At 49.7% G+C, this 25,099-nt stretch overlaps 1 protein-coding gene across 1 annotated transcript in view; it reads left to right on the top strand.

Annotated features, from left to right (window-relative positions):
- HUNK (hormonally up-regulated Neu-associated kinase) overlaps positions 1 to 23,241 on the top strand; it is a 101,795-nt gene extending 78,554 nt beyond the window's left edge. Inside the window, exons 7-11 of the mRNA XM_032476426.1 lie at positions 3,665 to 3,827; positions 7,194 to 7,277; positions 12,319 to 12,366; positions 17,179 to 17,359; positions 19,966 to 23,241. Of these exons, the coding sequence (XP_032332317.1) occupies positions 3,665 to 3,827; positions 7,194 to 7,277; positions 12,319 to 12,366; positions 17,179 to 17,359; positions 19,966 to 20,624 (1,135 nt within the window). The 3' untranslated portion in view covers positions 20,625 to 23,241. The remainder of the gene's footprint in view (positions 1 to 3,664; positions 3,828 to 7,193; positions 7,278 to 12,318; positions 12,367 to 17,178; positions 17,360 to 19,965) is intronic.
- Positions 23,242 to 25,099: the final 1,858 nt, after the last annotated feature.

The raw sequence follows: 25,099 nt of genomic DNA, 5'->3' as shown, positions 1-25,099 counted from the left end.
GCGGGGGTGTCGACTCCAGATTTGAGAACAAGTACAGGAAGGAAGACATTTCCTTGTACTTTTTTCCTTCTCATTTGACCTACTGTTAACTCACCGGAGGGAGGGAATGAGGACCCCTAACCCTAACCCTAACCCTAACTCTTCACCTTGGTGACTTTAGAGCAAACATGAAGACCACGTGGGTCAGATACCCTCCAGGATTGGGAGCTACCTTGAGTCCTTCTTCCTTCAGACCGAGAATGGCCTGCACATTCTAGATCTGAAGCTCAGATGAAGACAGAAGAACCACTGATGAGGGGGGACAGATGGGGGACTGACAGGCTAGGGAAAGAGGTGTCCTCTATGATCGCATGTTCAAAAGGCCCAGGAAGGTCTGGAAGCATCCACAAGCCTTATGAAGGAGGCAGCACTGAGGTCTCCAGCTGAGACGGGCAGGCCGGGCTCTGCCTCGGGGAGGACCTTCTAGGAGAACTTCAGGGGGTCTGGGGGTGGGGTGTGGGATGTGCATCTAGGCTACTGGGCCACACTGATGCTCGCCTGGCCATAGGTGGGGTGCTTTCACTCAGCTGCCTTCTAGAATTCTAGCGTTTCACCCATGGGAGGTAATTTAAACGAAGTCTAGGCTACTCAGGTTACCAAGGGAACCTGGAAATAGACTGCTGGTTTCCAGTGCTGGCTCGGTCTGGTCTAGTATCTGAAACAGACACCAGGATTATTACCCTAACAGAAAGCAGAGCCGAGGACCCATGCCTCGTTCCCAAGGCTCACACCGCACTGAAGCGCACAGGTATGCTCTCCGTTAAAAGAGGAGGCATTAGTAGCTTCCAAATGAGTCATTAACCTAATGTAATCACTGTCAAAATGAGCATAATCAATCCACTCAACGGGGCAGCTGTTGAAGGAAGGGAAACCGGTATTAAATACAGCCTCCTCCCTCCCTGCTGGCCGCGTCTTCATCCACGAAGGCTCATGCCCTGGCATCTCATTTTGTACCTTCTCCCTGGGTTATAGGCAGGCTTTTGTAGATTAAAACTTAAATTCTAGTAATCTGTATTGGCTTTGCCAGATTGATAATTTTTGCATTTGGACTTGGTCAAAAGCATAAAGGCTACACGTGATTAATTAGGTAGATCGTAAAAATGGTTAAAATCTTGTATATTAACGAAAACAGCAGCTCAGTGCCTACTGTTTGGTTAAAGCCCATTATTCATTTTATACTAGAGCCAAATCCATGTGTGGTTTTTAAATAATGAAACCAGAACTGTAAACTATTGGGGAAGACACGTGTTATTTACAGTCTTTTTATTTTAACTGAAATATAGCTGGTGTACAGTTATGTTAATTTCTACAGTCTTTATTTTGAAAAAAATATATAAGGCAAAAAAGTGCTTTTGATAATTATCTTTCTGGTTTTACCAGCACACAGATAAATGGAGTAAGGCTATGTGACCAGGAAAGGAATATTTTCTTTATAAGGTCTATTTTATAGCTTCCCAACATGTGTAGCCCCAGATTTAATTATTTTAGGTGTTGTCAATGTTTTACTTCTGGGAAAGAAAGAAAATAAAGGTCCCATGCTTTACATCACTTTTCTGTAAAGCCTTCTGTTCATTCATTTGGGCCTCCAGGTTGACTTCCAAGAGGCAAGAGGAAAATGTCTTTAAAAGTAAACTTTTTGTAATAAATGTTCATGCCAGCCAGTCACAGATGTTGCCGTGTGCCGGGCTGGCCTCCTTGTTCTGGGAGCTGACATTTTTTTCAGAGCAGACCCTAAGCCGCCCCCTCCCATTGCGCTGCCTGGGCCTGGTCAGTCTCCCACACCTGTAGTTAGCGCTGGTGATGGGTGGGAGGGGAAGGAGGCCAATGGTAGCGCAGGACAGAATTAGACCTCAGTGGAATAAAATTGGATTCATGTTACTCAGAATTATACCTAGTGTTCCGGAACATTTTATTACCATCGTCTCTGTAATCCAAACATGGAGCGATGATACAAGTTCAGTAACTGACACAGGAAAGCACCAAATATACACATTGCTTATTGAAAATATTTAAAATATTCCTCTCAGTCAGGAGTCAGCCCACAGCCTATATGCTGGCAGAGCTCATGTGTTTTTGAAGACAAAGGATATGAAGGGCAGAGATGGGGTGTCTGCCCTTGCTCACTTCCTCCTCTCTCCTCCACTCCCCAGCCCCACCCGGGTGGCACCCCTTCCAGGGCCTGCTCCCCAGGGAACCATGGTTGATGTCAGATAGCCAGGGCCTTCTGGGGGTGGGGTCATCCAATGTAGCTGTGGGTTGATTGGTCAGGGGTGGAGGGAGGGTCACAAAAATCATGATCTGATTGGCTAGGGGTGAGGCCACGAAGCCATGGTCTGATTGGCCAATGTCAGGGGCACAGCAGGGATCTCACTGGCCAGGGGTGGGGTCAAGTGGGGGTGGTGATCTCCTTGACCAAAGGCAGGCCTGCCCACACTTGGATGTTACCGGCTAGTTTCAAACAGTTGTGCTTTCTGTGTTAAGTGCTTTGGCAGTCTTCAAGTAAGTGTATCCTTTTTAAACAAACGTTATTATTTTTAACCATTAATCATGCCAACCCTACTCAACCTTTTTTCTAGCATTTGTCATTTTGTGGCCATCAGGAGTGAAGAAGGCAGACCTCCTGGTTTCTTGGGTGTGTTTTCTTTGGCCGGCACTTAGCCAAATGTAGCAGAGGGAGGGCCGACGTAGGTTACACTGAGGGTGGTGGAAGGTGGCCAGCAGACCTGGGTCTGCCCTTCCTGCCCCTACTAACTGGCCTGTGGACTTGGCAAGTCGGCTTCCTCTTCTGCACCATTATGGGGGTGTACTGTGTGGTTTCTCCGGGTGTTACGGTTCTGAGGTTCTGTCAAAAGTTGCAGCCCCAGAATTCAAACCCGAGCAGCCTAGTTCAGTGTCTAGATGAACCTCTACACTCGCTGCCTCTCAAATAGCATCTTACTTTATGGCTGAGCCCCAGATCCCCTATTTGTGAGCTCGTAAGCTCACATTGTTCCTTTAAACACGGGCTGGACTGGCTCCTGAACACTCTCCTTTCCCACACCAGCTTCCACCCAACTTAAGTGCGGGCTCCGCCCATGTCCAGTAAATACACTTTAAGGGAAAAGAATGTCAAATTGCAAAGACGTTTGGGACAATTGAGGACATCTGAATATACTCTAGATATCAGAGAAGATGAAGACATACTAGAATTTTGTTGAGTATTTTGATGGTATTGTGATTCTGCAGGAGATGCCCTTGGTTTTTAAAGATGCACACTGAGGTGTTTAGGAATGAAATGTCACGATGTCTGGGATACAAAATACTATAGAAAATAAATAAATAAAGCAAGCAAGCATGTATGGTGACACATTAACAATGGGTAGAGCCATGTATGGGTGCACACGTAGGGTAATCGTACTATTCCTTCTACTTTTCTGTACATGGATTTTTCATAATAAAAAGTCAAGTGAATGAAAGAGTGAATGATGGATGTGGTTGTCCATGGGGGGCGTGTGTGTGTGTGTGTGTGTGTGTGTTGGGGGTGGGGGTCTCTGTGCTGCCATGTTTGTGAGCATCACTAAGCAGGCCCCAGGGCCTCTCAGGGAGGATGGAGATGTGACTGGTCCTCTGTCCCTCTGCCGAGCAGGATTTCCCTGGAAGACCTGAGCCCCAGCGTGGTGCTGCACATGACCGAGAAGCTGGGCTACAAGAACAGTGATGTGATCAACACAGTGCTGTCCAACCGTGCCTGTCACATCCTCGCCATCTACTTCCTCCTAAACAAGAAACTCGAGCGCTATTTGTCAGGGGTGAGTGGGGCCCCACGGCGGCTCTCTTTACCCTCTGAGGAAAGAGGAGCTCTGACACCCAAAGTGTTTCCTTCCCGGTTGCTGACACTTGATCTGAGCTGTTAATTGAAGCGAATGTAAGGCTGGGTTTCCTGAACGTGGGAGAAAATAGTACCCAAACCTGCTTCTCAGAGAGCGCTTTTGATCTGAGGTGTTTTTCAAATGTTCTCCCACAGAGTGAAGGTCTGGGCAGACTCGGGAGAGGTTCGAGCTTCTTTTTCCTTCAGTTTCTGGTAGCTCCTTGGGTTCCTCACTTAAAAGGCACCAGGGACGTGTGTGGCTTTAAAGGTTGGGGAGCAGAGGCTCTCAGGCATTCACCTCTAAAGCTCGGGGTATGAGAAAGCCACTGTTTACATTTACTTTGCTAGAAAACAAGAATGAAATGGAACTTCACCAGCTTGACTTTGGCCCCTTCACTCCATCTGGGCATCAGAAAGTCCAGGTGTCATGTGTTGCAGATGAGGGAGGTACAGCTGGGAGTCGGGGGGGATGGTGGTACCCGCTTGCTTTGGGCACCTTCATCCTTCTGCCACCTGCAGTGCATACGTGCCTGGGTAAGGGAATTTACATGCTTCCGTATCCAGTCAACTCTTTCTAAATGGACAATGGCTAAAAAAGAATTCTGCAAAGAAAACTGGATCAAAGGCAGTGATAGATCCTGTGTATCACTCCTTCTGTTTCTCTGACTCGGAGTGACGGGGGCTGACCAGATCTAACAGGACGCCAGCCCGAGAAATTTGGAATTGTCAGGGAGCCCATCTGAAAGCTGATTTCATACCCACTGTCTTGAAGGATGATCTTCACCCCGTGTCTGTGGCGCCTTGAGATCTGATTGTGGGGGTTTGTCCCTGTTGTGACATTTACAATCCAGAACATGAAGACGAATTTCTAAAGTTTTCCAGTGCAATTTAAAGTCACGTGATAGCCCAGGATATCACAAAACTTCACTAAACAATAGTCTTAGAAACCTTTTGTGAGGCTTTTATATTAGAGCGAAGGACAAAAATCCACTGACAGTTGGGGAAATGATATTCTCCCTGATGAGGCAGAAATGACCAAAATGACCAAAATGATGCCCGGAAGACAAGATGGTGAGAATGTGTCTCTTGTTATCAAATAGATTTGGGAGGCATTTCGAAAAACATTGCCGAGCAGATGAAGGAGCTTTATGGGCGTTTTGTTAAACAACTGAACAGCAGTCTTGATGTTTCTAAGTGGATTCAGCTTAGGGTCCATCACAGGTTTGACTTCAACAGGAAATTACCCACAGAACAACTTTTATTTGGTGAAACACCAAAGGAAAGATGTAGACAAGAAGAGACATTCTCTATAGTAAAAGGCTTTTTTAAAAAGAGTAATGTTTTATGGGGGGAAAATAAAACACTCTGTAAGCAGTGATGGGACGACACTTTGGATGGAAACAGGTATGCAACTTTGAGGCTAGATTTCAGAGACAGTGCCATGGTCACAGGAAAGCTACTGCCGGAGAGACGTGGAGGCCAGGACCTTTGACACGTAGTGTGTTAATTATATCATTTTATTGTGCAATAGGAGTGATTAAGAGATTCTCCTGTACTGTGCAGAGGCTCCGTTCACCTATGGTGATGAGCATAAAAGACATGTTAGGCTTGAAGCTGTTTCTCATTTCTCTTCTGTAAGGAGACCATATGCCCTATATTTCTTCCTTATCTTATCCTTTAAAATTCCTATTTTATTGCATATTTTATAGTGTACGTGATATATTAGTACAGTACATGCTTATAATTTTTAAATAAATATGCACGTATTATTGGTGCCTGCTGACAACTTTTTCACGCGTTATGAGCTCAAGGTCACACACCATTTGGGGGGGCCACCGTGCCAGGAGACTAGTAGTTCTCAAGTAGAAGGAACAGAGGAGGGTCAACACACTGATTTTCTGTTTGAAATGATGAATTTGTTCAAAAAGTAGTTTTTAAAAAGTGTTTCCACGAAACTGGCTGTAAAGTTCACGATTTCACATATTTAAAGGATGACACTGCTCTTTTCTCAAGTAAGCTGGCAGATTCAGACATTCTTCTTTTGGCAGAACTGGTTCTCTGGCTACTGATCAGTAAGATAGAGGGGCTTTCGCTTTAAAAATAGTTTCTTTCTATGTCAACCTCCACATCTACAGATGCAAACTTTGGCTGCTCGCGCCCTTAAACAATCACGCGGCTCCTCCCATGTAAGAGAGGTTTGCCTGAAGCTCTTGGGCTGTGTCTTGGTTTCTCCGGGTGTCTTGCCATCTGCTTTGTTTGCCCAGCATCAGGGCTGCGAATGTTGCAGGGCTGCAGAGCTCTGTGGTTTTATCTGCTGAGAAGTTCCCAGAAACTCAACTAATGTAGTTCTAACTGGAGAAGGTTCTTATTTGATTGTGTCTGTTTCAAAATTTACCCTTAAATCATAGGACGTAGCTGGTCTGAGAACCACTGTCGAGGTGGGTGGCTGCTTTTAAGAGTGAATTATTCCCCACAGACAGTCATATCTGGTCTGATAGTAATTTCCACACAAGGCTACTGTCATTGCACTGTCCCAGTTAATAATATCATTCGCTAGTTACTAACAAACACGTATAATTTTGAGAGTGAAACTAGTGAACTAAAAAGTAAATATTATACCTTAATTATTTGTCATTTCTCCCCCTCTCCCTTGATTCTTGTTTCCTCTTTCTAAGACCTAGAGGCCTGGACTTTAATTTGGAGAGCCTGTAAAGGCATCCCATGAATATTTGTTGGTTGATCAATTAATCAGTCATTTAATTACACCTGCCACCAAAGAGCATTACACCTAAGTCATGCTCCTGGGTCATCTTAGGGGTGGTTATCTGTCTTCTTGAAACGCTATTATGAATGGATGTGACTTTTATTGGGCGGGGCGGGGGAGGGGGCAGGAACTAGGGCTGTTTTTAAACAAGCAAGATCTGTGTCCTAGTCAGTAGTTCGATAAAATAAGTTGTCCCTCCCTGCTCACATATTCGGTCTCCACTTGCACGTCTTAGAGGGGTCTTCTCACTCGCACAGGTGAGAGTGCTGAGGCCCAGCGAGGAGCAGTGATGAGCCCAGGGCCGCCTGGCCCTCTCCTGGCAGAGCCAGTAACAGAGACAGGTCACCTGACTCTGGGCCCGGCGCTCTCCCCGGGCTCCTACGGGCTGACCTCCGATGAGGCTTTGCACTGCAATTAAGGGCCTTGCCAACCACATTCTGCCCTTTCTCAGCCGAGCGCTGGTTTAAAAATTAATGACTGCTTAATGGACATTTCTGCTTCCCATGAGTTAAGCCAGGCTTTTTTTCCCCTCTTCTCTGGTAGAAATCTGACATCCAGGACAGTGTCTGCTACAAGACCCAGCTCTATCAGATAGAAAAGTGCAGGCCCACCAAGGAGCCCTATGAGGTGAGTGACCCCCAAACACAGACCAGGAGCTCTCCGGAAGAGTGAATTTCCATTTTTGTGGGGGTGGAGTGGAAAGGAAACCAATCATTATGGGACACAGAAGTAGCCAAAGGCAAATACTCGCTTAATTAACTGAGCCTTTGAGACATGGTTTATAGCCAGACCACCATCGCTCAGTCTCCAGACTGTGGTTCTTAGCTGGGCCGTACATTCGAATCCCCGGGGAGCGTTTGAACATCCGGATGCCCAGGCCGCACTTTGAACTGATTCTGTGGAATCTCAAGGGGTGGGGGTGGGGGTCAGTATTTTTTTAAAGCTCCCTGGACGATTCCCTTGAACAGTCAAGGTTGGAAACCACTGGCAGAGCTCCAAAAGGCGAAAACGAGATGCTGAAAAATGGAAGTGAAGGTAACACTGGGTATCAGAAGAAGAAAGTAAGATGAGGAACTGCAAAAAGTGTCAGATGGAATCAAGCCTTTCCAGGCAGTTGTCCTTGGTGGCTGGATGCTACCTACCTAGAACATACCTGAGAGAAAATACCAAGGTTCTTTGATTTCAGGGTAAAGACTTGTATCATATTATCCCAAATTTGGACCCCAGATACACGCTTGTTAAGAGAATATGCCTGGGAAATTCAGATCCGGGGTCTGGAGCCCGGTGCCCCCAGGGACCCTCATTTGCTGTTTTGTTGAGTGCGGCTCCTCTGCCTTCTCAGTGATTTTCCATGGAAAACGGAACCCACTTCCATTTCCCCTCCAGAGCCTCTTCCATGTGCCTGAGTCCCCCTGCCACCAGAGCGTCTCCTGGGACACCCAGGAATTCCTTCATTTGAGGAGAAATCAGAAAGGGACCCGCCCTCCATGCTCAGTGGGAGGCAGGTGGCCTGTCCACTGCCTCTTCCCTCTTCTGACCCATAAGTTTTCACCCTGATTCCACAAGCCTCACATGTCACTGGAGAAGGAAGGTCTCCTGGGTCTTTGAGAGGCATTGAGGGGCCGGGGGGTGGTGACTGAACACTGCTCTGGGCTCCTTGGTGACAGCAGGAAGTAATTGGGACACGACCCAGGCCAACCTGGTGATGCAGGTGATGGGGTACAGAGCTGCCAGATGCCACGTGTAAAAGTGGCTGCCCCAAGTGTGGAGGTGGGCAAGGTGTGGAGCTGGGGAGTGGTGAGGCTGACCGATCTAGACAGAGTCTGGAGGATGGCATGGTTCAGGGAGGCAGAGGAGACACTTTGATGACAGAGAAACTGTCAAAGATGACGGAGCAGCCGGAGACCCAGGAGGGAAGGGTGCCCAGGAGGACACAGTTAAGGTCAAGTATAAAACGGTCCGTGGTGACAACTGAGCAGTTAGACGTCCTGGAGGAAGTGGCAAAGGCAGAAAAGAGATCGCGTGTATTTGGGGGAGTGACGACAGGGAGCATAGGTCTCTGGCAATGATGAGGAGAGGATGTGGCTTCTGCTTGGAGATGTGGGGTTGGGGAGGAGCCGCGGTGGGGGAAGAGGAAGGAACACCAGGGGTGAGTGGGGAGGGGTGTGCATTCAGAGCAGCCTGAGTGGGCCTCGCCTTGACCCCAGGCTGGAGGTGAGCCTTTGGAGGGGGATGTGCAGCCTGGGGCTGAGCTGCAAGCACACACATGGCTTTTAGGTGGAGATGGTGTAGGGGCCAGGCTCCCCTGAGCCCCAGACGCCTCTGGCCAATTGCTAACTAAGCCTCCTCTTGCATAAGCAAGATGTCTCAAATCTAGCACACCTGGAACCATCCTCTCTCCTGACCCCTAGTCTCTGTCTCCAAATGGCAGCCCCGCCCTCAGTACAGGGCAGAAACCCGGGAGTCCTTTTGATTCCTTGCCCTCACCCTGAGAAGCAGCACCGCCCCCACTCTCTCCATCCCCATTCTCCCCTCTTGCCTGGACCGCTGCCACAGCCTCCTAACTGGTCTCCCTCCTTCCCCACGACTGCCTGGCACTCTGTCCTCCACACACTAGCCAGAGTGAGCTATTCACACTCAAGTCAGACCGTGTCACTTCCCTGCTCGAAACTTTCAAAGGCTTCTTTCCATATCCTGGAAGGCAAACTCTGTGACGTGGCCACCATGTCCCGGATTGGACCGGCTTCTGTCAGCTCCTCCAGTCTCCTCTCCCAGCCCCATCCACCCCTCACATCCCCAGCCCCAGCCCTGCTTCTTGCTTTGTGCTCTGTCCAATGGGTCTTCTAACTTCTGTGCTCTCTTGGCTGCCAGGACTGTGCACGCCCTGTTCCCTCTTCCAGAATGTTCTCCCCACCCCTTTCTGCTGAGTTGATGTCTATATATCTTCAGATCCCAAGGCAGGCTCCTGTTCTCCTGGATCTCTGCCATTGTCTGACCTCTGCCATTAGATTGCACCCCTCCAGTGCGGGCTGTCACACCACGTTCTGCATCCTGGGGCTTGTCCCACTGGCAGGGTTTCATTTGTTTAGGGACTATTTGAATGTCTCTTTCCCACTCTGGACTGTGAGTTCTTAAGAGCAGAGAAAGTCCCTAGAGCCCCCACAAAGCCTGGCATGCAGCAGGGGCTCAAGAAAAAATTTGCTAAATCAACAAAAGAAATAATCGAGTTGACTTTGACCCAAGTCTCAGAAAAATAGAATTGAGCCAGCACCTGGAGAAGCTTGAACATGCCAGGTGGGACATCTAACTTGATCAAGGTAGAGGCACTGCTTGCACTATAGTACACAGATTGAACCCTCATCCCCTGATGGCCATGCCCTACGGCAGGGAGGGACTTCTTACAGTCATTTGTACTGTGGGCAGTCACCTTGGCTGGGGCCCGGGGTTTGCAGAATTCACTCTTAGGCTCCCCTGCCTCTTGCTTTGCATTTGACCTTTTAGGGCCTCAGGTAATAATGCAAACTGAGATATACCACGTGCCCCCACGTGTGTGCCCCGGGTGGCCTCTAAGCCACTTGGCTGATGCCCATGTCCTTCGTCGCTCTGGTACCTGACCCGGCTCATGTGTTCAAACGTGTCGGAGCCACGATGGAAAAGGGGCCCCCTTTTTTTTCCATCCAGCTTATTTTTCTCAGCTGATTATTTCTTTTGGCCCCAAAACACATGGTAAGCATTTTCAAACATTTGTTGAAATATTTAATGGTTAGGGTTTGAATAGGAACACTAGTGGGAAAATAGCATTTCAGTTTTCTATGATCCATTTGTTTTCTCCAAACTGCAGCGATCCTTGTGCTAATTAAATTACAGGCTATGACTAGATTATCCAACTCGGCTCTGTTGGAACCTAGAAAGTGGAATGGGGCCAGTTAGAAAAGGTGGTAAGAAAGTCTGAAGGAGGCCAGGTTTCCCAGGTGAAGCCCACTCAGAGCCTCTGTGGGTTTCCTTCCAGTTCCCATCAGCGGTCCCGGAGGAGAAGCCACCAGGCGGCAGGGGAGCCGGGGTGGGGAACAGGAGCAGTGGACAGAAGTTCAAGGTTGCACACAGACGGGCTCTGGGGCCGTGTCCAGGCATCGAGGTCATGTGATGGCCTCTTTCTTCTTCTCAATTCCAGTTCTTTTTCTCCTAGGAGACAAAGGAGCCAAATTAAGTTGAATTAAAAAACTTCCCTTGGGATGACAGTGCTGTCAGTTTACGACTTGAACACTTTCTCTACCTCTTCTTCCTGTAACAGGCAGAGTGTGTCTGGAAACATGACACACTTGTCTCATCGAAGAGCACCATGGGCATGTGACGCCTCTGAGACTCCTTTCCCTAAAACAGAGGCCCTTGAGGACTGTGGGGGTCATGGAAGGGTGGTCATCACTTTTAAACTGGTTTATTGAAGCCACAGAGAGCCATTTTTGTTCAAGTTTTTAAAAATAATGCTGATTTGTAGGAAACTGTACAGTAGCACGAGGAGGGCTTCTCTGTAGTGTCAAAGCAATATTGCAGTTTGGGAAGAAAAGTGGTGCCGAGGGTGGCGGAGGGACCGTATGAGTTTGCTCCGGCGGCCATAACAAAGTCCCCCACACTGAGTGCCTCAAACAAAGGAATGTGGCATCTCACAGGTCTATAGGCAAGAAGTCCAAGGTTGAGATGTCGGCAGGGTTGGTTCCCCTGAAGGCTCTGACAGGGATCTCTTTCATGCCTCCTAGCTTCTGGTGGTTTGCTGGCCACCTTTGGTTCCTCGACTTGCAGAAGCATCACCCCGATCTCTACCTGCATCTTCACATCGTGTTCTGTGTGTGTGTGTGTGTGTGTGTGTGTGTGTGTCTGCGATCAGTTTCCTCTTTCTATAAGTGTACCAGTCACACTGCATTAGAACCCACCTAGATGACTTCATCTTAACTTGACTACCTCTGTAAAGGTAACATGAACAATTACTCTTCTCAAAGGCAAAGGAGAGTGAGCTTTCACACCCCTCCAACTCCCCTCCACCCCCACTCCCGTCCCCAGGCTTCAAAGGGGATGTGACAGGCCTGTCTTGACCCTGTCTTCAAGCAAGGTCACATTCTGAGGTCTAGGGGTTAGGATTCCAACATACGCATTTTGGGGGACTATAAACACTTAAAGGGGACTATAAGTTTAAAGGTAAAGTATTACAATGTTGGCTTTGTATCTTATTGCAGAATTTGTACAAATTTTAAAAATAAATTTTGGAATCAGGTCAAGCTGTGCTGTTAGAAATCAGAATGGTAGTTACCTTTGGGGACGGGGCGAGGACATGGGGCACAAGGGACTTCCAGGTGCCCGCTCGGTTCTGTTTCTTCATCAGGGTGCCATTTCCATACATGCTTCTGCTGTTTGAGAAAACACTGAACTACTTACTGGTCATCAAAGCGCCCCCTCTATTACGTGTCCTAGACTTTAATAAAAACCTTACCTAGAAAATCTATTCAGGGCAGGAATTAGGACATCTGATGCCTGCTTCCACCACTATTTGATTTCTTGTCTATAAATATTGAAATGAATAATCTTTCATCAGAGCTGTCAGTGGTAGGGGGTAGAGTTTAGGGAATAAACAACAGGTGCAGCTTCTTGAATTGTTGAAAAATGCTGCTTTTTACAGGCCTCCCTGGACACCTGGACAAGAGACCTTGAATTTCATGCTGTACAGGTAAGAACTAGGGGGTTGTGATGGACAGTCAGAGTTCTCCAGAGAAACAGATCCAAAAGGGTGTGTGTGTGTATGTGTGTGTGTGTGTGTGATGCCTAGACACCCAGGGAAGAGTTGATGTTTCAGCTCGAGTCCCAGAGCCTTCTGGAAGCAGAATTTGTTCCTCAGGACACTCCGTCTTTTTCTCTTAAGGCTTTCAACTGACTCCATGAAGCCCACCCAGATTGTGGAGGGTAGTCTGCTTAACTCAAAAAGCCTGCTGATTTAAATGTTAATCACATCTAAAACATACCTTCACTGCAACGTGTAGACTGGGGTTTGACCAGACACGGGGTACCCTGGCCTAGCCAACTTGGCACATGAACGCAGCCATCACTATGGCTCTGAAGGCTGGCGGATCTCTGCCCGGGGCTCTGGACTCTACACACCCTCATCTTGACCAGAATTAAAACCTGCAGAATCCCGCTGTAAGTGGATTTATCAGAATCTCCTCGGATCAGACCAGTTCTTTCTATGTTTAGTTGACTTCTATTGTTTCTTTAAACTGTCTTGCTATAACTACACGCTTGGCTATGCGTTCATGTTTCTATCTGCATAGATGTGGGGGTTGCAGCAGTCCAGGGCTTCCCGGCTCAGTGGCCTAACTTAAGAACCAAGCCCTCTTTTTCTCAACTCATTCGTGTGTTTCCTAAGGCAAAATCAGGCCTCTGTGGCTTTCCCTTATGTTATGGGCAGCAAGGAACCAAAATCAACGAACAAATGACAGCTGGGTCCCTGCGCCATCCCGGGTGTCCACAGTCCACATCTAGTTCTGATGCTCCAAACTGCCATGTGAGGTTGCCTCATCCGCACGGGGACCCCAGGCTCCAGAAAGCCCACACTGAGCCCGTCTTGATGGTTTCTCAAAGGGGACACTTTGAGACCCTCTGCCGCGCCATCACGCTCTGGGGTCAGCTCTTCGCTGTGCGAGGGGTGAGGGGGGCCCCTGCCCCCGCCCCCAGGCAGCACTTCTTCCTACAGCCGGGGTGGGGGGGTGGGGGGGAGGAGCTCAGGAGGCATTGCCGCATCTGTCCTTGTTAGATGGATGCCTTAGCCTTGCAGGCAATGAAGCAGGCGAGATGTGAGGTTCATTTGTATCCCCAAAGAGCTGGGAGGGACCCATCCTTTTGGTTACAGATGGGGAGGTGCAGCCCTCAAGGGGAAGTGACTTGCCGAAGGTCACCTGACGATGCCTTCAGGAGCAAGACTGGGAAGGCAAGAGGAGGGGTCTCTCTGGAACCTGGAGTCGCAGGGAACAGTCTAGAGGCACCAGCCTCCGGGAGCTCACGTCTCAGAGGCTGAGGACCGGCTTCCTCCTTGTTCAGGCTGCGGAACCTGCAGACCTCCCCCTCTAGGAGCCCAGTGGGTCATCCTCACTGGCTTCTTCCTCTCCTCCCTTAAACAGTCCATGACATCCAACACGTCTTGGGTAGATAATCCTTCACAGGGCCACACTTTCAAAGTGTCCAGTTTTGTAAATGTCCTTGCACATGTGTGGTGGGTGGAAAATGGTTTAAAGGAAACAAAAAGCTGTTTTGTGTGGGGCTTGCTTGCATCCGGTGTGTCACGTGGTCTCCTCTTGGCTCTGCCTTGAGGGTGCGGGATGAGCGCTGGCGGGGGCAAAGAAGACCCCCAAACTGGCAGCTTCAGCTCCATTGCCCACCGACAGGTGCACGTGGGTGAGGGGTGCACTGCCCACCCGTGAGAATCAGCAGGACACCAAAGAGGCCTGCAGGCAGCCAGCATTGCTGGGCGGGGCGCGGGAGTGGGTGCAGGCCTGTCGAAGGGGGAACATAATTAGTCCTTCTGAAGATCTGTTTCTGTTACATAAGGCAATTTAGCATCCTGCTCCCTCGGAAACCTCCTTTGGAGAAAATAGGCCATGCAAATGAAAAGGTAAAACTGGATGATCGGTTGCATTTGTAACCTGTGTCTGGAAGACAGGAGGTTGGCTGCTTGTAAACAAACCTGTGTCCTGCGGGCTGGTGATCCTTCCATGTGGACTGACCCAGGGGTTTGTCCCCTGCAGGGAGCGGTCAGGTGATGAACTCTTGGCATCCCCCTAGAAAACTGGTCACTATGAAGTCAGCCATCCTTTTAAGCTGGAGAAGGGTGCTCTGGAGGGTTTTGGAGGAAGCACCAGGGTTCAAGACCCTGGGGTTAGTAAGTTCAGCAGGGGGGCCTAGGCAGGGCTTCCCGGAATCTTTAGTCCTAATAAATCCACATACCCATTCTTCTGCCCGCATCCGGGCTTTCTACTGATTGCCAAATACCCCTTGGTCAGTTACAGCAGAGACTTCTAGAACCAAGCTTGGTCTATTTCTGCAGAAGAATCATTCTTGGACACCTTTTGATTCATGAACTCTGGGTGGTGATACTGGCCCCTTAAAAGTTTGTATCTTGATCCTCCAGCGTTGAGGACCCAAGGAGACTTGGGAAGGAGCTGAGGTGAATGCAGGGAGCCACGCAGGAAGCCCTCTAGGTGTGGGGACTGCAGAGCAGCCCGAAGGACGGAGTGCTCATCCTTCTAAAAAGCACCCTTAGACAGGATGGAGGGAGGGGAACACTCAGTTTTGTTTTTTCTTCCAAATGCTGTTTTATAACGTATCACCAAAGTACATTTGATTTCTTTTTTCATGTTTAAGATGTAAACAGGTAGAACGAATGAGTTTTCTCATAAAAACAGAGATAGGAAGAACGGAGCCAAAGGATGGAATTCTGCCAGACTTTTTGGGACAGGAATGTGGGGAGGGGGCAACGTGAAAACTCACTCTCCTTTGCCGTAGAGAAGGGGGCCTGTTCGTGTTTGGTAGATACAGGGAGAGGAAGGTGGTGGAGAACTGTGCTTGGCCTTGACCAAGATGACCAGGAGCAGATGTCCCCTTTCCCGTTCATAGCATCCTGCACATGGCCCCCACCCCCTGTAGCATCCTGGATACTGACCTGTAGCCCTCGAACTACAATGTGGTCCCTGCCCATGGCCAGTCGCTGTGTCCAGCCTCTCTCTCCACCCCTGGTACCGCCTGGCCCTGCCCCAGGCTTCCAGAAGGCAGCGTGGAGTCAAGGGTTCAGAACACGGACTTTCAGGGAGGAAGGTGAAAATCTGGGATGTTGTCTGGCTCCTACGTGAATGATTTAACCACTGCAGGGTCCTCTGGAAGAGGGGAGGACAGGATTTGCCTCATCGTGGGTCCTGCCAGAGCAGCATCTGGCATTCAGGCATCCTCAGTGAAGGCATCGGTGGCTGTTCAGATGCCGGAGGGGAGGCATTTGTGGAAGTGTCACCCCTCTTTTCCTCCCGCCTCACCCCCGCGGGACGAGCCACCTCAGCCAAGGCCCAGGCTCCTGGGAGCTGCTGTCCCCATGGTGACACTCAAAGCTGGGCTGGGGGTCCCCACTTCCCTTCTCTTCCCTGCTGTTCTTTCCCACTCAAAACCCCGGCATAATGAACCCCAATCCAAAAAAGCTTTGAAAATCCTCATTAGAAAGGGCTCTGCAAGTGCAGGGAGATGTTTCCTTGAGAAGCTTTTCAACAACATCCATGAAAAATAGATGAGCCTCTTGAATTGCAAATGCTCTTAAAGTTTAAGGCAAAAATGTGAAAATCTGTCTCCCCTTTGCCCCGTCCCCCCTCACTCGGGGTGAGGTCAGGGATTGGGTTGCCTCCGTTTACCAGCAAGCATCAAACACGATCTTTAGGGCCAGGAAAAAAACTTCTTAGTGTCATCACCCTTCCCAGAAGCTTGAACTCAATTCATTTTAATTCAGTTCAGCTTCCACTGGCTTTTTTGTTTTTGTTTTTCAATATTTCAATAACTGTTTATTACACTTTCTCTCCATGCCTTGGCTTTATGCCAGAGGCTGTGGGGTTGAAGATTTAGAAAACAGTCAGATTCACTCCCATCAGACATTCTAATTGAGTTCAGTCAAGGTAAGACTGACAGCGCAGACGCTGAATCGAGCCAGTTTAAGTACACGAGTAAGTGCCCCACGACCAGAGGTGGGAAAGTGATCAGAAACTCACCCAGGCTGGCTCCGGGCTCCTGGGGGCTGTTGTCCACCCCCTCGGATTGACTAAACACACCAACACTGAGGTTAAGATGGAAGCGGTTATGTTTCCTTTGCAAAGCTGCCTTTGCAAAACCACTGCTGTGGGCAGAATCTTAGGGCCCTGCTTTCAGTAAGACGGCAGATTTCCTCAGGTCCTCATCTGCTTTGCCTCGGTTTGTTCAGTGTGTTCTGGAGTCACTGACCGCCCAGGGATGACCTTGTCCTTGTTGGAACACCTTGAAACAGCACAGTGCAGACAGCGAGGGACGACTGAAGCCTGCTGTGCCCAGAGAGAGGGAGGCGGGTTCCCCGGAGCATCACTGGGCCTCGGCCCTTCTGTTGTTCAACATGCAGCTAAGAGCATTGTGTTTTGAAAAACTGGGGTTTCTTAACTCTACTTCGATAACTTTTTATTTTTCAAGGTGTGGCTTTTTTAAAAAATTGAAGTATAGTTGATTTATAATGTTTCAGGTGTACATCAGAGTGAGTCAGTTATACATACATTTTTTTCAGATTTTTTTCCATTATGGGTTATTACAAGATATTGACTGTAATTCCCTGTGCTATATAGTAGGTCCTTGTTGTTTATCTATTTTATGTATAATAGTGCATATCTATTTATGCCAAATTCCTAATTTATCCCTTCCCCCAACTCTTCAAAGAGGAATCACATTGTATATTCTTGTGTGCATCTGAGTACATATGTTTCCTTCTGATTTGAAGGATAAAAAGCCCAAAGAACAAGAAAAAAGAGGGGACTTTCTTCATCGGCCATTTTCCAAGAAGCTGGACAAGAACCTGCCGCCACACAAACAGCCCTCAGCCTCGCTCCTCACGCAGACTCAGAACACCAGGGCCCTGCTGAAGGACCGGAAGGCCGCCAAGCCCGGCTTCCCCGACAAAGGTGCGTCAGCCCCGGGGTCTCTGGCCAGGCCACTCGTGTTCAGCGACGTGGCTGTGTGGGCCCCCGGGACAGATCCATTCTCATGCCCGTGGGAAAGCAGAGTTAACACATGTGAGGTACCCAAGGACAATCAGGGTCCATGCGGCATGGTGCTGGCCACCTGTGCAGGCAGGACTTGGGAAAGTGGAGATGGTGTGCACGGTATTGAGGACAGGTCTTTGTTACATGGAAAGGGGGTGGCATGGGAGAGATCATGGGGTTCAGTACAATCCCTTTGTTTTAAATAGAAGTGACTGAGGTTCAGAGAGGGCCCTGGCTGTCTGACACCAACCAGCGGTTCCCTGGGGAAGCAGGAAAGTGCTGGGGAGGCTGAAGCAGCCCCGAGCGGCACGGGTCTGCGGACCCTGAGACACTGGCTCTCACCCGGAAAGGACAACCCCGCTTGGTCCAGTTTTGTCCTGCAGGTCTCACTGGAGGGCCTGTGCTTGTCCCTCCTTGGGAGATTCTCCTTTCTGGCTTTGGGACCAGCAGCGAATCTGGGCCCTTGACAGCGGCGTCCTGTGGAAATACCCGCAAGAAAGTCTAGATCACTGCTGTGTATTTGGGATAAATGTGCGGCCTCAGAGGTGGAGTCCATTCCTTGGTACCTTCCCAGGCCAACAGTCTTCTGTTTCTTTGTGTTTTTCCTTCCTCCTGGGAGTTGAGAGCCTGTTGGCTTAGAACAGCCCGGAGATGGTATAACTGCTAACACTGACCACTCACTGTGTGGCAGGCGCTGTTTCAACTCTTACCTCAACCCAGTGAGATCATTCTCACCCCCATTTCTAGAGACGAGGAAACAGCAGAGAGCTGTCCGAAGTCGGAGAGCTGGGAAGTGATGGAGTCCAGGTTCCCAAACGCGCAGCCTGGCTCTCGGGCTTTCCCTCCAGGCCTGTGTAGCCTACGGCCTCCCGGGAGGGCAGGGCGAAGAGGAGCTGGCATCGTGCTCAAGGGTCGGGCCGGTGTCCACGCCCTCCTTGCTGGGAAGGATGCAGGGTCTGGTCGGTGCCCCGGGGCTGACTCTGATGGGGGAGATTTGTAGGGCGAGTGTGTGAGGCAGCCTCCCAGGATCTACAGGTGTGGGAAGGTGAAGGGAGCAGGGCTGGGCGGAGGGACAAGCTGGGCTGCAAGGTGGGAGCACGCGCATCTCAGGGAGAGGGGAGGGGCGCCCGTGCCAGCTGGAAGCCTGGAAGACGTTAGCCGTCAATGAAATCTTACTTCTTCCTGCCAGTGAAGCTCAGGCATCTGTGCTGGCCTGAGGAGGAGGTTTATTTCGGGATCCGTGTGTTTATTTATGTAAGGCGAGGAGGATTCCCAGTGCCCTTGGCTGCCCCTGAAATCACTCCCGGTGGTGGCAGCTTGTTCCTGCCACTCGGCCCCGACGGGGCCTGTAAAATGTGACGGTAAAACAAGGCAGCTGACACAGAGCCTGTTCCCCAGGAACTTGGCTTTACTTCCCTTGGCTCCACATTCGTGGGGATTTTCCCTTTCTTTTCTGGCAGAATCTGCAAACCTAGATTCTAGTCTATGCCAACTTGAGATGGAAGCCATGGGGATTGGCTGGTTGCCCTAAATATATAGATGGAAGAGTGTTTCTCCCTTGTTCAGAACTAGATGAGGCTCCGGGGAGACCAAAAGTCATGAGGGAGTTCTCAAAAAGGAAGGGAACTCTGACCCCATGCTACAGCACCGGTGAACCCTGAGGACGTTACCTTCAGTGAAACAGGCCAGTCACGAAAGGACCAATATTGTAGATTCCACTCATATGAGGGACCTAGAGCAGTCAGATTCACAGACCGGTTGCCCCCGGCAACAGCTATTAGATTTGCAATGTGAAGAGTTCTGTTTCACAACAGTGTGAATGCAGTTAACACTACTGAGCTCTGCACTTAAAAATGGTTGAGATGATAAACTTATGTTATGTATTTTTTACCATAATTAAAAAAAAAGTCATGAGCAAAACCCTCCTTCCAGTTTTGATTACCTGAGGACCAAATTTGCAAGTCCTCAGCATGTTGGATTCCATGTCCTTCCAGCAGTTTTCTGGTCATTCTGTTGAGCCATGTGCCTTTGTATTTAAAGGTTCTTTGGTGGGGTCCAGAATTTTAAGCAACCAAAAGGAGAGCAGAGAGGGCTGGGGTATAATTTAGTGGTAGAGCACGTGCTTAGCATGCATGAGGTCCTGGGTTCAATCCCCAGTATCTCCATTTTAAAAAAATTAGAAAAGCAATTTTTAAAAAGTAAATAAAAATTTTTTTAAAAACCTTACTTTGAGGGGAAAAAAGAATTCAAAAGGAGAGTGGATGTTAAGCTGGTTCCACGAGGTGAATCGGAACCCAGGAGGCCTCCTGTCACCAGCCTTCTGTCCCCTCTGTTCTAGGACGACCATCTGGTTTCCCATAGGGTGAGTCAGATGCTGAGGCCGTTTGCTTCTCGGTTTCTCCTGGCCTCCCTGGGTAACTTCTCACTGTCTCAGTCACGCTGGAGGTCGGAGCAGGTGGCAGCAGGGCCGTTGGCCCTGTTGGTATAGCCATCTTCATGATTTCCTTTGCTTCCTTGATGTGCAGATTCCTTCGGCTGCCGTAATATTTTCCGCAAAACCTCGGACTCCAATTGTGTGGCTTCTTCCTCCATGGAGTTCATCCCGGTGCCACCCCCCAGGACCCCCAAGATTGTCAAGAAACCGGAGCCCCCTCAGCCAGGGCCTGGGAGCACCGGCATCCCCGCCAAGGAAGACCCCCTGATGCTGGACATGGTGCGCTCCTTCGAGTCCGTGGACCGCGACGAGCAGACGGAAGTGCTGTCCCCATCCCATCACTACAGGATCCTGAGCTCCCCCGGGGGCCTGGCTCGCGGGAGTCCCGGTGAGCGGACGCTCTCGCCCGTCCTGCTGCCCGGAAGCCCATCCGCTCTCCAAACCCCTTTGCACCCAACTCTGGTCTCCTTTGCCTACGATGATAAGAACAGCCCCCCCAAAGAGGAGGGCGTGTGTTCCCCACCCCCAGGGCCAGGTAACGGCTCCACTCAGCCCCTGGGGAGCCCACACTGTGTGAAAAGCCGAGGCAGGTTCCCCATGATGGGCGTCGGACAGATGCTGAGAAAGCGGCACCAGAGTGTGCAGCCCCCAGCTGACAGGCCCCTGGAGGCCAGCATGCCCCCGCTGCAGCCCACGGCCCCCGTGAGCCTCTCCTTCAACGTGGCTGACGGGGTCAAAGGCCAGTGCTAACTCGGCCAGCAGCGGGGTTCTGGGTGTTTCCACAGGAAGCAGTGAGCAGCTCCATGCGTCCATCAGGGTGTGAAAACTCAGAGGCCTCTCACTGAGCATTTTCCCGGCCCCACCTCCTCCTGACGTGTGATGTCCCCACAGCTGAAACCTGCAGACCCAGAGCCCGCATACCCTGGTCTCAAGTCAGGTTCCCCCGGGGATGCTGGGATCCCCGGGGAGGTGGCCTTCTGTGCAGCCAGCTCTGATCATGCGTGGCCTCCCTCCTCCCACCAATCACCGACCCTTTGCCCGCCTCCCAGCTGGGCCCGGGCAGGCAAAAACCGTGCATCGGCCTCTGGGCTCCTCCAATTACAGACCTTTCGAACTCTTTCTCCATTTTGTGTTCTGTGTGTGCCTCTCAGCGGGTGGTTCCCTTTTCAGCAGTCAGAGGGGTTCACAGAGGGGTTCACCCAGGCCACGGTTTCCCCTCCTTTCCTAGAAGTGAATCCCTGCAGGGTGGCAAGAGCTGGTGCCCCAGAGCACCAGCCTCCAGGAACCCTTGAAGAAGATGGGCAGGAGCCTCTGAAACCAGCACCAACCCCTCTGAGCAAAACGGGGCATCTGATCAAAGACTGGTCCAAACAGCAGGGACCCTGGTGAGAGGAAAGGACCAGTGGGGACACTCATTTGCCAAGCAAGGTTTTGACTTTTTTTTTTCTTTTTTGGTTGAAACTTGCTAATAGTTGAATTATCTTTCCCAAAGATGATTTTTCTTTATGTGATATCATTGAATCAAAGCAACATAATTCTTAAAAACCTGGATGGAGAGATGGAAAGTGATTTCGGCAAACTCCTGTTCTTGCGAGAGGATATGCGTGGAGGGCATCAGAGCTCACCCAGGTGATGTTTTTAGTGGCTGGTGGTCACTGATCACAGCCGGCCCTGTGTTCTTCCCATCATATCCTCAGAGCCCCCATCCTTCTGGAGCTATAGAGCATAGTCAGATTTGGTTATTTAGAAAGAGAGAAAATGGTTAAGGTTGGATGTGGATGTACCTAGAAGGCACCATTACCTCTGTGCAATGCAGTTTTCCAGCTGCCAAGAAAATAAGTTTGGTTTAGAACTCCGCCAGTTGGCGGTGAGCTGTGAGAGGCTTGCCTGGAGAGAATCACGTTCAAAATACAGCACCACGTCTTCTTTGAAGAAAGCGGTGTTCCCCAAACAGGCTTTGAGTCCTTGTTTTGTTTTCACACCTTTTGCCAAGGATGGAACCAAAGATGCATCTCCGGGTCTGTGTCCATGCCGTCGCTGCATACGTGTTTTGTGGACCTCCATGTTGTGTGACTATGTCTGGCTGGAGCTGGCTTGGGGCTGGCTCCCCTGGGCCCTGGCACTTGGTGGGGACCACTCAGTCATGAGCAGAACCGGAAAAAGAAGAATCAGCACGGGTTGGATAGCCGTCAGCTTGGGAGACAGGTTACACTGTGGCTTGGAGTCTTTAACTGTTGGTTGGTGCAGGCATGACCAGAAACCACCGCTGTGGCCACCCCAGGGCTGGTCCTCTCAGCTCACTGATTCTGAAGCAGGCCTGGAGCATTGCAAAGCCTGCCTTCACTTCTGCTGGCAGCCAGCCTGCGCCAGAGGGCAGTGGGAGTGGTTCCTCATTCACCAGCGGTGACCTTCTGCCCCACACGTCTCTGGCTGAGTGAGGAGGGCACGGATATCTGGCTGTCCCTGGAAGCCACCCCCATGCCCAGTCTTGGCTTGACAGGATCTTGGGCTGCAGCTTCCCGCTTGATGGGATCGCCCCAGCCCAAGGCAGTCAGGCTCCTGGCTGTTGGTGACATTCCTTTGTATGGCTCCAGACCGGGTTCTGGAACTTTCCATTGAAAATAGAGCTTTTTAAGCAGAGAGAAAGAAAAGAAGCATAGGAGAAAGGTCCCTCTCTCCATCTGCCGTGAAGTTTTGGTCTTTGATGGGTGAAGAAGCCGTTTCGGAAGCTGGTTTCCAGCTTCAGGGGCCCCCTCTGCAGGTTTGAGGGCTGCATAGCTGTGCCTGTGAACTTCGTCTGGCCTTTTATGTCTCTTTCTTGTGTTTTACTTGCCTTGAGAACATGAGTGTGTCACCGTTAGCTTGTTGGGACGCTTCCCGTCCCTCGCACGCTTCAAGAACACTGCAGACGGTCCTGCAACTGACCAACCGTGTCACCATTGGCAACTTGAACTGTGAACTCAGGTCAATTCTGAACCCAGTGAGGGGGTGCGGGGGTGGGGGGTGGAAAACTGTATTGTGTGTGTGTGTGAGCACCTGGCCAATCTATGAAATTGAGTAAAAGAAGAAATGTTAAATTCTTTTATTATTTTATTATATTTATATGGAAAACTTGACTCTCCCTTTGGTAAGGACCAAGTGTGTCGTTCGTTTGAGCCATGACTGTCTCTCGTTAGTCTGCGCCTGTGAGCTCAGTCAGCCTGTACTTAACCGACGGAGGTGGCTGAACCAACATCATGTGACGTCCTGGAGGAAAAGTCAACCTTAATTGTATGATTTGGTCACAAGTAAGGACTGTATTTATGTCACCATGATTAAATATATGTGCTTTTATAATGACTGTGAAATACACTTTTCCCTCACTCTGGCTGCTTTGTTTGTTTTGCTGATAAATCTGAAAACTAAGAGGAGGTTGCAAAATAATCGTATCATCTTCGAGGTAAAGTTCTTGGCGCAGCAACTGACAGGATGCAAGACGGAATCGCGTTGTGGGTATTTGAAAGCATTTTCGGCTTCATTTCACTTGCAACAGGTGTGTCTGCAGAGTCCATCTGCCTGGCGTACAGCAAATGGCAGCTCAAGGTGAATCAGCATTTTTCTTTCTGGGTTGGGGGCCGGGGTCATGATCTTCCTTGAAGATTCTGAAAATGGCACATGAGGAATAACACCTGTGAACGTCACTTCTAGATTTTGTCCTTGTTTCAGGCCTTGGGGAGGGCGGTGGGGAGAGGGGCGATGAGGTGGAATGGGAGGGCTCCTGGATGGGCTGTTTGGATTGGCCCTGTTCCAAATTTATTCGTAACTCTTCACAAAAAGTTTTTCCTCTATACCACCCATGTCCTCCGTGCAGTGGGGCTCAGAGGGTGGCACGGTGGAAAGCAGGAGGCCCACAGTTTGCACTGCATGAAGCTCTCTCTGAAGTTGGGTGGGGTTGGGGCGTAAGAAGGTGTATATAGTTTTCATGATGATGTTTTCTTTCAGGAATCAGATCATTTTAGAGCAGAGAGGGACCAGAGATGAAAGAAGGGAAAGCTGGGGCCACAGATGGTTTAAGGACTCACCAGGGCCCCTGAGTGAGCTGGCCTCAGACTGAGTTTAGGGAGCGGGGCTCCTCCCTCAAAGAACACAGAGCAATCAGAGAGCACGGCCACCGTGGGCAGAGGGGAAAGTCAACAGCAGATCAAACCGTCATTACAACAGGGATCTGAGGTTTCTGCATGGACCAGGGCTGCAGTTTTAAGTCCTTCCCAAAATCGTGCAGCTTCTTGAGATTTGAACCTCACACATTATCCACTCACTGTCTGCTATCGACTCGAAGCTGCAAAAAGACTTTCCTTCTCAATAGATCCCCCAAGTAAACATCTACCCCTGGACAGCCCTGTTATCTGCGTTGGCTGTGAAAAGGCTGTTATGTTTTACTGGATTAAGTCAATAAAGTATTTTCTGTATAGTCATGTCATACAGCGATACAAGTTCAGAAAGAATGCAAGACTGCTATTTTTAGGGGGCGTCTGGAAGCCTCTTGGTTATTGTATTTGTTTTCTCTGTAAGGCCCTCTATGTGCTACAGACAGTTAGAATAATTCAGAGCAGTACTGGGAGCTGGTTCAACTTAATGTCATCACTTTCCAATGAAAGGAGTGTATTTCCTGAGTAGTAAATGAGTGTATTATTTGTGGCGGGTTTGTTTTGTCAAGGGAGCTTTTCAGACATCTGGTTCCAAAGACAAATGGGGTCTATATTTGCACTTTTCTGCGGACCTGTTTTCAGGACACACAGTTATCTCTGAGAGCTCATGTCTATGGCACCAAGGGACTGGGGGTGGGGAAGGGCAGGGGACACCTCAGCCTTGGCAATTTCCTTCCACAAGTATATCCACGTTTGAGCTGGTGTGCCAATAAGGAGGAGTTTGGGGGCACCAGCTCGGGGAGTATAGAGTAGACAGATGTGAAGAAAACTCAGGGACCAACTGGAGTTGGGCAACTAACCAGTAGGGCATTGCAGAAAGGACAAGGCCAGGAAGCTACATCATTCACGGAATAAAAAAGAAAAAAAAATGGCTCTGACTTAAGGGCCTGAGCTAGTTACTCAACATATTCCCTGCTCAGAAGGCGGCCCATAGTTATTTTGAAAGGAAAATCTTTGGCTGATATTATACATAAGCCTCTCCAGAATAATGGAATGTATTCTTTCTAAGCCTTGTTACCACAGCCTGCTGGACAAGGG

This window comes from Camelus ferus, chromosome 1, assembly GCF_009834535.1.
Source record: "Camelus ferus isolate YT-003-E chromosome 1, BCGSAC_Cfer_1.0, whole genome shotgun sequence".
NCBI lineage: Eukaryota > Metazoa > Chordata > Mammalia > Artiodactyla > Camelidae > Camelus > Camelus ferus.
Note: the sequence above shows the minus strand (reverse complement) of the source record. Positions and strands in the feature narration are given on the sequence as shown.